This window comes from Benincasa hispida, chromosome 2 (genome assembly GCF_009727055.1).
Source record: "Benincasa hispida cultivar B227 chromosome 2, ASM972705v1, whole genome shotgun sequence".
Lineage (NCBI taxonomy): Eukaryota > Viridiplantae > Streptophyta > Magnoliopsida > Cucurbitales > Cucurbitaceae > Benincasa > Benincasa hispida.
In genome coordinates, this window is record NC_052350.1 from 60022226 (window position 1) to 60038594 (window position 16369).

At 31.9% G+C, this 16369-nt stretch overlaps 1 protein-coding gene and 1 non-coding gene across 2 annotated transcripts; one reads left to right on the forward strand and one right to left on the reverse strand.

Annotated features, from left to right (window-relative positions):
• Positions 1-895: 895 nt before the first annotated feature.
• On the forward strand, positions 896-6160 carry LOC120071886 (ATP-citrate synthase alpha chain protein 2). Its single transcript, XM_039024296.1, has 12 exons — positions 896-1158; positions 2040-2216; positions 2298-2459; positions 2561-2641; positions 3429-3480; positions 3691-3805; positions 3974-4055; positions 4491-4586; positions 4723-4824; positions 4934-5050; positions 5134-5250; positions 5723-6160. The coding sequence occupies exons 1-12, from the start codon at positions 1060-1062 to the stop codon at positions 5792-5794; spliced, it is 1272 nt and encodes a 423-aa protein (XP_038880224.1). The 5' UTR covers positions 896-1059; the 3' UTR covers positions 5795-6160.
• Positions 6161-14101: 7941 nt separating this feature from the next.
• On the reverse strand, positions 14102-14175 carry TRNAI-UAU. Its single transcript has one exon. It is a non-coding gene; the product is annotated as a tRNA-Ile (tRNA).
• Between the last annotated feature and the right edge of the window lie 2194 nt (positions 14176-16369).

The following is a 16369-nucleotide window of genomic DNA, read 5'->3' on the forward strand; positions in this document are numbered from 1 at the left end:
TGCACTTGCACTAGGTTGGAAAATTTTTCTTTGAAAGGTTTTTTTTTTTTTTTGTAAGCATAGCATTTTCAATCCATTAGTTATCCAACAAATTAAAGGAACCAGTAAGAAGAGATACAAAACAAAATTGAGTAAAACCCTAGTTGGAGGGTACAAAAGGTTAAACGAATAACCTATACCCCATGGGAGAGCGAAAGAGGCATCCTAAGCTTTTTAGATGGACCTTATCTTACTATAGGGGGAAGGTATTCTTTAAGTACTTATAAGAACCTTATCTTGTTGTGAACAATAATAGTCCGACATATTAGAGAGCCCAAAAACACAGTAATGAGAGTATGCATTTCTTGATCTTCTAAACATAATCACATAGGATCTCATAATCAATCCCACGAGGTTTGCCTAGAGGAAGGGTAACACAACTGAAAACGAGCCTCAACAATTGAGGGAGGAAGTAGATGAAAGAATAGGGTGAAAAGAAAAAAGATAGCTACCATTGTAGAATTACATAACAAATAATATAAAATGAATATATTCTACTATGTCATAGTAACATCATTTTTTGCTCGATCAACTAATGACCAACTACGCCCAAGGATCATTTATAACTATTATGCAAACTTGAAGAAACAAAATGCCTCTTTTGATACTTGGAAATCAAATAGACACTCATATCAATATGAGAGATAAAAGGTGTATTTTGCTCCAAGGAAACATAACAATTATATTTAGTCAAACCATATAGTTATCGTTATTAATAAGAAAGTATTATTTTCGTTTTATTCGTTGACAGTTAAAAGAAAAAAGAAAAAGGTACTCCGACGTCGTTTAATTCATCGTGGCGCGCAAGTCTTCCAGCGATCAGTTACTGTGAATATCTCTCTTAAACTTATCATTCTTAATTGAGTCACCTACTCAACTAACCATGTGTTGAAACTCTCCGTCTATACCCTTCTTCATAGCTCTCTCTCGATCTTTCTATTTAATCTTCCCATCTATTTTCCCCTCTTTTCCACATTCGTTGAATTTCTTGTTAATCGGAAGAAGAGCAGGAAGTGGGTAATGGCTAGGAAGAAGATCAGAGAGTATGACTCAAAGAGGCTTCTCAAGGAACATCTCAAACGCCTCGCTAATATCGACCTCCAGATCTGCTCTGCTCAGGTTAATACATAATGCATATGCCTATGTGTGTGCCCATCTGATTTGTCTTCGGTCTTCATCTTTATGTGCCGGGAATTTCAAGTGATTATTCTTTGGCTTCAATTTCCGTCGTGTTTTTGGTGGTGGGTTGGTGCCAATCTGCCCGATTTTCGCAATATTGTGTTGATTGTTATGTGGGTGTGATTTAGAAGTTAGAACTTCGATTGCTCTGCCGGCTTCTTGATCGAGATTCTTATGAGATTACTTTCTGGTTTGGATCGGTTTTGTGATGTTGGATGGGATCTTATTTTTAAATAGGGGTTTGTTTATGTGGAGATTTTTGTTTTCGATCTGTTGTTTTCATCGGAAACAGCAATCCATTGGTTTTGGAAGGATTTTCCAGTTCAGAAATGAAAATTGAAATTTAGATGTTTAAAATGAAGTTGGACTTTATCTTGTTCATTTGATTTTTTTGTTATATACTCTATTTGAATAGTTATAAAGGAGGACCAGATTTGATGTTCTTTTTATTCCTGTTCCTGTTCCTGCTTATTGTTTGTTTGTTTGTTTTGGATGGAGGATTGTTTCTCTCTCAATTAATCTCGTAACAATACGTTTTTCCTTCTTCTCATGCTAAGAACAATAAACATGTGTTTTTTTTTTTTTTTTTGGTTAATATTACCTATCTTCTATGTTTGGAAGGCATAAAAACACTTAATTCCCATCTCCTTTTAATATGTTCTGTTGTCCATTTCTGGAATAAACATCCTTTTGTTAGACTTTGTAAATCTATCAATCGAGCATTTGATTTATTAATCATTTTGTTTCACTTCTTGTCAATTTGTTTTTCACTATTTTTCTAGTACATTTACATATATATAATGGAATTTGTTGTGGCATAGGTAAATCAATCAACCGACTTCGCTGAGCTGACAAATAACGAACCATGGCTGTCATCCACTAAGTTGGTAGTGAAACCAGACATGTTATTTGGGAAACGTGGAAAGAGTGGCTTGGTAGCTTTGAATTTGGATCTAGCTCAAGTTGCTGAGTTTGTAAAGACACGCCTTGGAGTGCAGGTGATTATTCTTTTGCACCTTCATGATTTTTGAATTCTATCTATCTCTGTTTCATATAAAATGAGTGTCTTTTTATGATAGGTTGAGATGGATGGTTGCAAGGCTCCAATTACGACATTCATTGTGGAGCCATTTGTTCCCCATGATCAAGAGTACTACCTATCTATTGTCTCTGAAAGGCTCGGCTGCACAATAAGTTTTTCAGAGTGTGGGGGTATCGAAATTGAAGAGAACTGGGATAAAGTAGGCATTGGATTTTCACTAACTTCTTTTCAATACTTAAAAGTCATATTTTCTCATCTGAGATTTGGGTGATAAATTTTATTTGTTTTGTTTTCATACAGGTCAAGACGATTTTCCTTCCAACTGAAAAACCTTTTACACTTGAGGCATGTGCTCCGTTGATAGCTACACTTCCTCTGGAGGTCAGTTTCATTTATAATTGTTATGGAGTTCAATTTTCTATCTTCAAAACCAAGATAACTATCTCTGTCCTAAACAAAAGTTGTAATGATAACTAAGAGCACAAAAAAGAGAGGACCTGTCATGACAAGTGAGTGAGGCCTACTGATGTATACTTTATAAGGGATTAACTCCTATCTCTGTAACATTTTGTTGGAAACCAACCATCTTTATGCTACGCTGAAGTATGGACTGCATCATTGAGCTCAATGCTCTTTCAACATCATCCAATCTCTCTTCTATTGGTTTTTGAACTCTTTTTTCCCAACCGTCCTAGAGAAAGAACGAGCTCTGATACCAACTTGTTAGGATTCTTCTTCCTGCAAACAGAAAATCCCAACAAGAACACAATATCCAAGAAATGACAAGATCAGCACTCTTTTGTTATATATTTACTTCAGGAAAATCAACAACAGTGATATCAAGCTAAGAACGATTACGGAAAGGAAATAAGAAAAAATCCTCAGTATATTCTAGAGGGTTGAGTATCCTCTCCCAAGAGCCCAATTGCTCACCAAATTTTCCACCTCCTCAAGCCTCACTCTCACCTACTATTTATGACCCCAAATATCTAACAAACTTACTGTCTAATTGCTAGAGTGCCCCTTACTACTAATCATACTAATTATCCCAATATTTTCCTAATTAGGGGCCTTACACTTTGTTAATTTAATTAATAATTTATTTTCACTCCATTTTCCTCTTGCTTCTAGTTTTGTTGTACTTACCGCATGATCTGTATTTTCCCAGATTCGAGGAAAAATTGGTGACTTCATAATGGGTGTATTCAGTGTATTTCAAGGTACAATATCTGCTGATGAAACCACACCCTCATAATATTCTAGAGATGATCTTAGGCACATATATGTGCCCCTTGTCTAATGAGAGTATAATACTATAGCTATTTTTCATAGATTTTCTGGACATGCATCCATATAATTTCAGACAATTTTTTCTTCAAAGAATGCAGAATAATGGCATTTGACTCTAGAGTGGCTTAAATTTTCTACAGATCTGGACTTCAGTTTCCTGGAGATGAATCCATTTACCCTGGTGAACGGGGAGCCATATCCACTGGATATGAGGGGGGAATTGGATGACACTGCTGCCTTCAAAAATTTTAAGAAGTATTAATTGATAATATATATTCTCAGTACATTTTTTATTTTCTAACGTGCGCCTCATTTTTTATTCACAAAAGTTTTCTTATCTTCAAGACCTGTTCATTAATTCTCACATTTACCATATAAAAAATACATCCTTTAAGCGTCTCATTTATGATATGCTATTCTCAGATGGGGAAACATTGAATTTCCTTTGCCCTTTGGTCGAGTGTTAAACCCTACAGAAAGCTTTGTTCACTCTTTAGATGAAAAGGTAATTCATTTTAAGTATTCATTGATGCTTAGAAATAACCTGTGTTTTCACTTCTCAATATTTGACCAAAGCCATGGAGATTTGTTTTTTGTTTTTTTTTGTTTTTTTTTGTTTTTGTTTTTTTTTTAGTACTCCATGAAGGTTAATAATGATATGAAGTTGTAAATTAACCACTATGATTTTGTCTGATGATTAAAAGGACACCATGCCTTTGAGTCGTGTTCAAACCATTTAAAATAACAAATGCTGTATGGTTTCTTTTTATAATGATTTTTTTTAATCAGGAGTTGTTCCACAAGATTGGGAGAATCATAAATAATCTAGTCCAAATACTCATTAAAAAAGAAAGGAAAAAAATGAAGTGCATAAAATTAGAATTTGCATTTCTACAACAGAAGGCAGAAGTTTTAATCACATCGTGGGCTGATCTTGTAGACAAGTGCTTCCTTGAAATTCACTGTATTGAACCCAAAGGGGCGCATTTGGACGATGGTGGCAGGAGGGGGTGCTAGTGTTATATATGCTGATACTGTAAGTGGTCCTAGTCCAATGCATGGACTTAATAATTTTTCTAAAGCTGAAAGCATGAAGCTGTGTATGACTTTTGATGATTACGAATTATGGCCCAAAACATTGTTATTGATGTCACATTGTCTATCCCTGGTAGGTGGGAGATTTGGGTTATGCATCTGAGCTTGGTAATTATGCAGAATACAGTGGAGCTCCAAATGAGGAGGAGGTTTTGCAATATGCCCGAGTTGTTATTGATGTGAGAATTAATGTTTACTCACCTTCAATTCAAGCATCTCTATATGTCAGGGGAATAATCTCTTTGTCATGAAACTATGTAATTAATTCTGAATCTTGATGAAATTCAGTGTGCTACTTCAGACCCTGATGGGCGGAAGCGAGCCCTTCTAATTGGAGGGGGAATAGCTAATTTCACAGATGTCGCTGCTACTTTCAATGGAATTATCCGAGCTCTAAGAGAGAAAGTGAGTTTCTATTAGAATGATTTGTTCTTCAGTTTAGTTTTTTTCCCTTCTAAAGAAAGCCTAATATTTTTGTTATCTACCAGGAATCGAAATTAAAGGCTGCAAGAATGAATATCTATGTTCGGAGAGGTGGTCCAAATTATCAGACTGGTCTCGCAAAAATGCGGGCTCTAGGAGAAGAGCTTGGAGTTCCCCTCAAGGTAAGTCGCCTTCATTCTTAATTCTTCTCTACCAAGTAGAACTTGTAATCATTTTCGCTTATTCATTGAATCTTCACATAATCTAAAGTGGGGTATTGGAGTGAATTCGATATCGAAAAAAGAGGAAATCAAAAGACCATCCTGGAGGGAAGGATTTTTTTTAAATGCTTCATTTAGATTCTAGGATGGATGAACAAATCTCCATTCTCCGCCAGAACTCTAGATTGAGAATGAGTGGAAGGTTAGCCGTTTGTGTTGCAATAGAAGACACCCTTTATTGGCTCAACTTATGTTGGAGATTTGGAATTTCATCTTCTATAAACTAATTGTAGTATAGTTCCTAGAGCAAAAAGGGTATGCATTGGTCGGAGGGGTGAAGTTGAAGAACACAAAACTGAGCTACAGCTCTTAGACTCAGTATTGATATGGTTTATGCATTTTGTTGAAAACCTACTACCTTCTTCTCACACAGGTTTTCGGCCCGGAGGCCACAATGACCGGTATCTGCAAACAAGCAATCGAGTGCATAATGTCTGCTGCATAGACCCCCATTTCTTTTGCAGCTGATTGCTGAGTTGAAAGATGCAACAAATATCCTTTATAGCTTGGTATCTGCTGCAAAGGGGAAGGGGAAGGGGAAGGGGAAGGTAAAGGTAAAGGGAGTTGTGTATCTGTTTCTGTAGCATTGCTTTTTTTTTTTTGTAGTCCTTGGAATTTGGAAAACAATCCCTTCATATTTCATTGCCATATGAAGATGATGGCAGAGTTGAAGTCTGTGTACTCCTTTTTACTCAGTTGTATGCGCTATTTGCAATAGCCTTCAATGTATTGTTCTTATTATCCAAGGTAACATTCGCCGCTACTGGCTTTAGTTTTCCCATTTCTTAATAATGCTTACTTTAATTTTGCATTAGCTGTGCATCTATTTCTTCTTCTTCTCTCTCTCTCTCGCTCTCTTTTTTTTTTCCAAGTTGAATGTGGATTTTGCTTTTCCATGTTCAATGTAAGTGTCTTGTCATCCTCCTCCTCCGGCGCCAGTTTCATCTTTTGTTACCAAATGAATTTTGGTTGTTTGACTTGTTTAAAGCTCTCCTAATTCAATCCAAAGCTGAAGTTCTCTGATCTTAATATCTCAAATATCAAAGTCTTGGTATCTCAAATATCAAAGTCTTGGTGTTGAGGATTCCACATTGGAAAAATTAAGGGATCTCACCCTCTTTACAAGATATATGAGTTTAACTCCCATTGCTATTGGTTTTGAGATGGAGTCCAATGTTATCTCATATTCAGGTCTGAGCACACTTTTCCTCTTCTAGATGTTGATTTTGTTTTTCTATTTACAAAAGTTTTTATTCCATTTTTATACTTTTTGAACAATTTTAGATGGTTATTGTGACATGCTATATAAAAAATTGAACTTTTTTTAGCATGAAGGTTAGCTCAGTGTTGGCATGGAGGTAAAATGGTAATACATGCGGAAGGACAGGCACTAATTTGTATTTTTAAAACATATAAATAAAAACAAAACATATTTTAATCAAGGAAGTTATTTTAAATGACAAAATATTTGTAAATTGTAAATAAAATATCAGTCTATCTGCGATAGTTTACCATCCGTGACTATCATGATATAGATACACATAGATAATAGTCTATCGCGATCTATCGCAGATAGATAGTAAAATTTTATATATCATATAAGTATTTTGATTCATTATGTTATATTCAAAAACAACCCTTTTAATCGGCCGCATGTAAATTTTAACAACATAATCCTCCTAATTTTTTTCCAATTCTTTTTAGTTCAAATAAATTAGTGTTCAGGTTAAACTTACAATATTTAAGAATGACTTGTAATATCTTTTCCTTTTTCCTTTTTTTATGAAAGAAATATTATTATTGTGATAATTGATTGAACTAGGTTGGTTTTGATATCTTTAGTTACAATCCTAAGGACCTTAATATTATGAATTTACAATATTTAGTTTAAAGATGAACGATTCATTTTATATGATGCATATAATTTAACAAAAGCATTAGATCATTAAATGGGAAATTTTGGAGGTATTTGACTTATTAACATGAGTTAAGTTGAATTAATATAGTATATCAACTCATTGTTTGGTCCACCAGCTTTAAATGTTAGTGAAGTTAAGTTGGTATATTTTTCAACTCACCCAAACTCTCCATTCTTCTAATGTTTTCAACGCTCCACTCATCGATCACTATCACACTATGGGAACTAACTCCGGACTCCGACAATCACCTCCGATGACAACTCTGGCGATCAATTCCGGGTTCCGATAACTATCTCCGATGACAATTTTGACGACGAAATCTAGACTCCGAAAACTACTTCTAATGACAGCTCTGGCACCAACTTCAGGCTCCAATAACCTTTGCGCGACCAATTCTAACCATCAATTTCGGGCTCCGACAGCCACCTCCAACTACAAACTCCGATGAAAATCATCATCGATAATCAACTTCGACGACTACCTTCACCCGACCAACTCTGAGCTTCGAAACCACCTCCGATGACAAACTTCAACAACCAACTCCAATATCACCTTCATGCAACCAACTTCAAGCTCCGACAACCACCTTCGATTACATACTCTAGCGAAAACCATCTTCGATAATCAACTTCGACAATCATTTTCGACTATTATAAGATTGGTGACTGTTAAAGTATGTTGTAGGATTGTTGATTATATAAAAAATAGCATTTTGTCTACATTAAGTGCAATATTTATACATAAAAATTTGTTAAAATTTTATATTTAATTGAATTCATATATCAAATGAGTGTTAAGAATATTTAGACGAAAAGTATGTATGTAGTTAAAAAATATGTAACATATAACAAAAACCATCAAATGAAAAAAAAAATTCTAGAACATTTTTCAGCTGATGATCCTCCAAATTTAGAGAAGCTAAAAGTGAAATTGTTCAAGAAATGTGATGACATTTCATTGACGGCTAAGATGATGGGAGAGATTTAATTCAAAAAAAAATACATGACATAGTAAAAATATAGAGAAAGAAGATGATAAAGAAATTCATGGAGAAAAATTAAGAATCAAAAGTTTTGATTTCTCTTTGGTTTCTCATTTTATTTAACCATATTTTTGCAATAAATGTAATGAGTTAATTGTTTTTCATTGTCCAAAGGAGAAAGAAAGAAAGAAAGAAAATATTTAAAAATTAAAAGAAAAAAAATTGCAATCAATATTTTATTCAAACAAAGATTGATAGAATTATTGAATAAAAAAGTTTCAAAACAAAAATAGTAATCATAAAAACATATTATTTAGAGTTAAAAAAATTGTTTAGATACCCCAGACATATGAACTCAACTCTACACCCTAAACATAGACATATGAACTCAATCCAAATAACTTTGCACCCTAAACACAGACATATAAACTATTCCAACCACAGACATATAAACTATTCCAACCACAGACATATGAACTTTATAGATATATGGACTCTAGACATGCTATCTCAACTCAACGCTCCAAACAGTGTAATTTATCTAACATTGATTGTGGTTTAGAATGTTCATAATGAAAACCGTCTTCCTTGAGCAATGCAATGCTTTATACTTAACGAGTTGACAATATTATCTAATTGATTTTAAGAAATTTTATAGTAGTAAAATTTATATAATTGGCCTAGCCGCAAATGTCTATAATTATCCAACACTGAAAATTAATATATCACAATTATTTATCGAGAGGTTAAAAGTTTAAATATTGAACTTAAGATAAATAATGATAATAATAACAATAATAAAAAAACACTAAAAACTAAGGAAATATTGTATATAATATAAAACCTAATTGAAATTTCAAAATATATTTTTACCAAAATTAAACAAAAAAACGTTAATCTTAAAAAAATAATAATAATAACAACATAAATCCACAACCTCGGCTATTAGTTTGAATATTTTAGAAAACAAAAAGGTGATTGTTTTGTCCCATTTGATAACGAATTTACTTTTAATTCTCTGTTTTTAAATTTATGTTTTGTTACCTTCTAATTTGTAATTTTCACATTCCTACAAAAACATTTGAATTTCTAGTCAAACTCTAAAATAAAAACAAGTTTTTTTTTAATTTTCAAAACTTTGTTTGATTGTTGACAACATGAGTAGAAAATGAAGAGCAAATATAGAAACTTGTAGATGAAAGTAGTGTTTATAAACTCAAACCTAAAAAATCTCAAAGAGGGAGATCGAAATAGCACTTTTGCTAAGCGAGCTAAAAGATTACAACCACGCCTAACATGAGCAATTTTACAGACTTCGAACTTCTTAATCACATTTCAAATATCATAAAGCCAACCTATGCATTCACTCCGAGAGGGAGAATATCTATTAATTAGATTGGAGGCTTCAATATAACTTGTTTTAACTATGATGTGGGGCACATTAAAACTTCTAGGAAGCCAAAGACCCTCGAAGATAGTTAATAACTCAGCTAAAGGCGGAGCATACAAAATATTCGAAAAGTTAACAACTACCGCCTTCAACAACCCATCTCATCTCAAATGACTACACTCCAACCCATAGAGAAGGATCCAATTTTCAAGCTACATTGATGTTGAGTAATTTAAGGAAACCTCTACTAGAGACATTTATTTCAATTCACAACGGGCATAAGGTATATTAACAAAAACATGTTTGGAATCATTGATCAAGGACTATTGCTTTGTTACTTTTTTGGCGTAATTCAAAATCCAACTGAATAGAGTAGTTTAATTGGCTAGGTCAAAACATGTGCTCTCGATCAAGAAGTTAGAGACAAAAATTAATTTATCCTACATGTTGATTTTTTTAATTCTATAAGGAGAATTTTTCATATCCTAATGATATAAAGGTCCATTATCCAATTTTTCTTTTATAAATAATTCGGCAGGAAAATTATTAAATTTTACAATATCTATTTGTTTTTTTGTTAACAAGATGTTACATTAAATTAGGGAACATGATAGATGATTATTATTATTATTTGGAAGCAATTAGGGAACATTATGTTTTCTCCAAAAATAATAATAATAAAAGTAGGGAACATTATGTTTGTTCATATAAGTAATAATTCATAGCACGCATATTTAAAAATTAAAAAAAGAAAAAAGACATGCAGATTTTTAAAATGAAAAAAAACAAAATCAACCCGCTTATATAATATATTAAATGCGCTCATTTAGTGGGATAGGAAAACTAGGGTAATTGACAAAAATGATCCTTTTAGTATTTTACTTTGTATATTTGACCTATTTTTAAAGTTTTTTTTTTATTTTTTAATGATGAAAATGAGGTAAGCATGAGAAATTTTTTATGTACAATTACTCTTATACCCTTTTTATTAAATCATCATTTTTAAATTTCAACAACCAACCTACCAAATTAATTTTACATTCAACAACCAACCTACAACCAAAATTAATTCACAAAAAATTCTCCACAAAAATTAATTCACCAAATTATTTAACAACCCACAACAAAAAATTCTCTTCACAAAAAGTTCTCTTCACCAAATTGTCTCCTGAATGAAAAGTTTTTCGTCAAGTCCAAAACTTATACTTCACAAAATTGTGATCTTGTATTTCGTAAGAAGATATGTATTTCATTTTGTATTCAATAGTCTGATCATTTCTTTCATGTTAGAATTCATTTACTTACATTGATGCTTGTTTGCTTGTTTCTTCTTCTTCTTTTTTTTTTGGTCATATAGAAGCATATTTGAAATCTTTTTTTAAAAAAGAAAACAAGACAAAAAAAAGGACAAAAAAATGATTTTTTTAAGATACTCAGTCGAGCTTCACCAGGTACAAAGCAAATAGGTTGAAATTACCTGGGTAGGCTTCATGGTATAGGAACTACAAACGAACGAGGTATTTGAAGATTAACAAAAAAAGAAAAAGAGGACAAAAAACTATTTTTTTAAGATACCCAACCGGTCTTTACCAGATATATTGAAAATAGGTTTGAAACTACCCGGGCGGGCTTCAGATGATAGAATTGGGTAAGGGGTATGGGGCGACCTAATCAGGGCCCAGGCGGGTATTACGTGTATTTTGCATGATGACTTTACATAACACAAAGTACTTTAAAAAAAAAACATATAACATATTTTGCATGTTTACATAGCAAAATATATTAAGTCAACTATAGAGTTTCATTCATCACTCGAATCATTAAGGGGGCATTTGGCACATGATAAAAAGAAAGTGTTGAGTTGAGTTAGTAATTATTATCTGGAGAGTTACATTGTCTGTGTTTGGTGTGGTGTGCAGAATTGAGTTGAGTTGGTAATTATTGTTTTTGTTTGAGGGCAGAATTGATTCAGGGTATCTGGTGTTGTTTTTGTAAATAAAATTAATATTGTCTTTTTTTTTTTATCGTTGATTTTAATTTTCAACTATACACATATTTTCCTAACTTTTCTAAGATAAAAACAAAAAAAACTTTGAATTCTTTTCTATTCTCAAAACATAACAATTTCTCTACGAAGTATTCATATACATAACATAAAATTTTGAATTCAATTTTTTAAACACTCAAATAGAAGTGATTATTCCATTCAAAAACTCAACTTAATCATTAATTACCATCAAAATTAAAAAGAACTGAAAGGATTAGTGTCATCAAATGAAATTATTGGCATTGTTTTAGATAGAAGGGGTGACACTTAAATGTTAATCTTAAAAAAACCAAAATCTTATAATATAAATCATAAACCCAAATATTAGATAGTCTTTTTTTACCAATTTGTGGAATATGGATTTACCTTTTTCTAAAAGTAGTGAAATGATTTTAGAAATATTGATGTCTATTTTTTCTACTATTATGTTGCATTAGTGTACAAATTATTTTTTTTTTAAAAAAAAAGAGTCATAATTTAAATTCCACTATTTCATTAGAATTATGTAATATTTGAAAACATCAAGGGATAGGTTATTTAAAACATATAGTTGAACTTTTGTTTAGTGAAACAATAATAGGACGTCATATGTAATATTTTTAGATCTAAGAAAAAATAAAATAGAAGAAGAATAATTAGATCTAAAAGACCAGTCATAGAAAGAAAATAAAAAAAGAGAAAAAGGGTGTTGAGAAAGAAAAGGGAAAATAAAACACATACGAGCCATATGGAGAAAGAAGAGAGAAAATGAGAAAGATGAACTAGAAGGCGAAAGAAAAGAGAAGATGAGAGAAGGGGAGTAAATGTGAGGAGATGCATGAGAGAGATAAATGAAAAAGTAATGGAGGGAGTTGGGAGATTAATGAAAATGCGTGAGAAAACGCGTGAGAGTGAGAGTGATAAAATGGTGGATAATTAAATCCACCGTTTTTATTTTTATCAGTGGTCGCCGAAGTTAGGCACGCAAAGGTGGTAGTCGGAGTATGTCGCCGAAGTTGCTTTTGCGAAGGTAGTCGTTGGAGTTAGTCACTAGAGTTGTCATCGAAGGTGGTTAGTAAGTCCGGAGTTCTTCGTCGAAGTTGGTTATGCAAATATGGATGTCAGGGTTGTTTTGTACCAAGGTGGTTGTTGAAAATTGGTTGCCAGAGTATCATCTGAGGTGGTTGCTGATGCTCAGAGTTGGTCGTCAGAGTTGGCCATCCGAAGATAGTTATCGGAGTATGTCGTCGGAGTATGGTAACGGTAATCACCAACAAAGACCAATGGTTGGAACCATTAAAAACATTAGATGGAGAGAGAATTGGGGAGTGTTAGGGTGAGTTGGTAAAATAATCAACTCAACCCCACCAATATTTAAAGCTGGTTGTCAATGGTAAACCAACTCTCCTTGGTTGTCAAATACCTCTAATAGATAAATAAATAAATTAAAAGTCAACAAACACATTCAGAATAAATTAATAGTCAACACAACGTAGCACCTTGAATGTTAAATAATAATTTTTAAAGAAAAACCTCTAAGACCGGATGGGCCTGACCAGGTAATGGATCAGGCCAAAATCCATAATCGAAATTGACTGAAATATATCTGCTCGGGTATGGGACCCGACCAAAAAATAGTATACTCCCTCACTCCACACTCGATCCTGCCCCCACGCCCGATTCTCAGTCCTGCCCCACTGTGCGCTTTCCCATTCTCGGTCTCGGTCCTGCCCCCAACGCTCGATTCATGGTCCTATCCCCTAGTTAGGCTTGTATAAAGCCCGTCCGGGTAGGCGCCCAACTTTCATCCCCGTCTTTTCATTAGCCTTACTCAGTATCATACCCGGTTAGCCTCGTATGAAGCCCGACCAAGTAGGAACCGTTTTCTAGAAAATAAAGGTTCTATTTTTTTGGAAAAAAATTAACTTTTTGGGTCAAGATTGTTCAAATAATGATGTTCTAATGCAAAAATGTTTCTCAAACAGAAGAAATATCACACAAATAGCATATATCAAAACCTAAAAAATAAACTTACATGCTAAACATGCCAGATCTCATAACATTGATTTAAAACAATCATTTTTCAACATTTCAGATAAACTAATAATGAGCGAGAAATGGCTAAATCGAAATCTGATTAAATGAAAAATCCGAAATTATCTTCAAATAAGGAAAATTGCAAGAAATGGGAAATGGAAAGGGCCGAACGACTGGAACGGAGAGGATAGTGAAGAGAAATGGTAAAAAAACAATATTTTTAGAAAAGGACCAACTGTACAGAATAAAACTTGAAAATGATTATTTTTGTTAATTTTCCAGAAAAAGGGCCAACTGTACAAAATAAAACTTGAAAGGGCCAATTGTACAAAATAAAACTTGAAAAGATTATTTTTGTTAATTCTCCAGAAAACTAGATGTAAATCTATATAAAAAAATGGTCCCGGCGGGGCTCGAACCCGCGACCTTCGGCTCATAAGACCAACGCTCTAACCAACTGAGCTACGGGACCTGTTTGATAAGTAAACAGATGTAACATATTCAATTCTCTTTCTTATTTCTCTTCACAAAAATAAAATAAAAAGAATTAGAATGGTAAACATTGGATTGTAATGCAATATTGTTTCCATTTTCAATACGAGATCTTGGAAGGAAGTTTTTAAATGTTCATGTTGATAAGAATGTGAAAGTTCAAAATGTCAATGGATTTTTCTCCTTAAAAAATTAGAATAGAAAGGGACATTCTTATTGGTTGTGATACTCCCTAATGTCTATACAAATTAAAGTTTGAAAAACATTTGTGCTTAACTTTGTTAATTCTACATAATAATAATAATAATAATAATAATAAACGTGGTTTGTTTAATAAATTATTTGTTTGCTTGGATATAAATATTTGGATCACATATCTAAATAAAGAATTGAAAAATCAGTAGAGAATGAAATCTCCTAATATTTGGATTTTGTGAATTATATTAAGGAAAAATAAATAAAACACACGATAATAGAGCTGCCAATATAAGCTCATAAATCCTTCCAATTATACGCACTAATATTTGTGCACGTTTGCGTAATTTTCCCTAATTTAAAGAAGAAAATGATACTTACTTATTCCTTTATGTTATAAAGCTTATGGAGTAAAACAAAATAACATAAATAAAAATATTAAATCGTCTAACAATTTATTTGACACTATATTAGGTGGAAATTAGAACCTCGAACATTGAGATTGTGAGTACAAATTTTATACTAATTGAGCTATGCTTATATTAATCACTTAATTACTATCAATAACCATATTATTTGATATGATCACTTTGTCTTTTTCTTTTTCATTTTTCTAGGTGACTTTTCAGTTTACTCACTAATATTTAAAAGTTGGTAATTTAGTCCTGTATATGGTACCATTTTTCAATTATACCCCTCACGTTTTAAAAAAAAAATTCTTGAATTTCGCTTGTGATTAAAGTACTTGACACGATACTCCGGTAAGTTACTAAAAATTTGGATTCGGAATTGTATTTCTCACAACAAGAAAATTTGAAAATTTTGTAAGATCTTAGCCTGTTTGGTTCATGATTCATTTTTATTTTCATGTTTTTAAAAACAAAAAATACTATGAAAGAAAATTAAAATGTGTTTGGTATACTTATTTTCAAAAACAATTTTAAATATGCTTATTTTCAAAAACGATTTTAAAAAACAACTTTTAAAAAAACCCATTTTCATAGGCAATAAATTGTCAATTTCTTTGTTTCAAAATTTATTTTAAAAAATTATGAACACAAAATATACTTAAAACATTTATGTTAGACTACATAAATTAAAAATTGAATATTATAAATTTTTTCTTCGGAGTTGAGAAGTCTGTTTCTATCTACGAATTGTATCTCTTATTAATTTTTAGGGAAGAGTTTTTTTATTGTTAAATATATGAAGGAATATGAATATACCACTAATTTAAATGATTCAACATCTTATCAACATTAATCCTACAAATTTGTAGGATCTTCCTTTTCGATAAAGGTTTTTTTTTTTTTTTTTTTTCAATTTAGTTTGATGGAAATTATTTATATTATTTTCTCATAAATAATTTTTTATTCTCTTACACATTTTATTACTTGTATTTCGACAAATCAAAAAATTTTCTCCATCATGTAATCTCTCTCTTCTATTTTTCTTTCCCTTATTAACAATAAAAATTCATTATAATAACAAAATACTATATTAGATTATTATTTTTAATTATCTAGAATAATGAATTTTACCAAGCACAAATTAATATTTTCTCATATTTTCAAATTCACAACCAAACATAAATTTTGACTTTTGAATTCAAATTTCAAAATTTTAATTTAGAACCAAACATGTTTTCGGATATTGTAAAAAAAGAAGATTTCATTTTTGTTTTCTACTAATTCTTTATTTTCGAAAATAAAATTTCGGATCACAAACCAAACGGGGCCGTAATAACTTCAGGGGAGAATTCAACTTTTAAGAATAGTAGAAAACAATAGTAATTTTTGGGTTCGGTAGATGGATGATCCAAAATTTGGGGAGAAATGAAAGTTGCCATACTTTTTGAAGTGAGTTTTTTTTTCTCCACCTTTTACTGACGTTAAATTTGGGTGAAATTATAAAAAAGAAACCTTGTGCATGTTAATTAGATCTCTCGCTCTCTCACTATTTTTTCTATTTCCCACACA

Coding starts and splice junctions, on each gene's coding strand:
- LOC120071886 (XM_039024296.1), top strand. CDS start 1,060: ATGGCTAGGAAGAAGATCAGAGAGTATGACTCAAAGAGGCTTCTCAAG. Junction 1,159..2,039: donor TCCAGATCTGCTCTGCTCAG/GTTAATACATAA, acceptor GTTGTGGCATAG/GTAAATCAATCAACCGACTT. Junction 2,642..3,428: donor TAGCTACACTTCCTCTGGAG/GTCAGTTTCATT, acceptor GTATTTTCCCAG/ATTCGAGGAAAAATTGGTGA.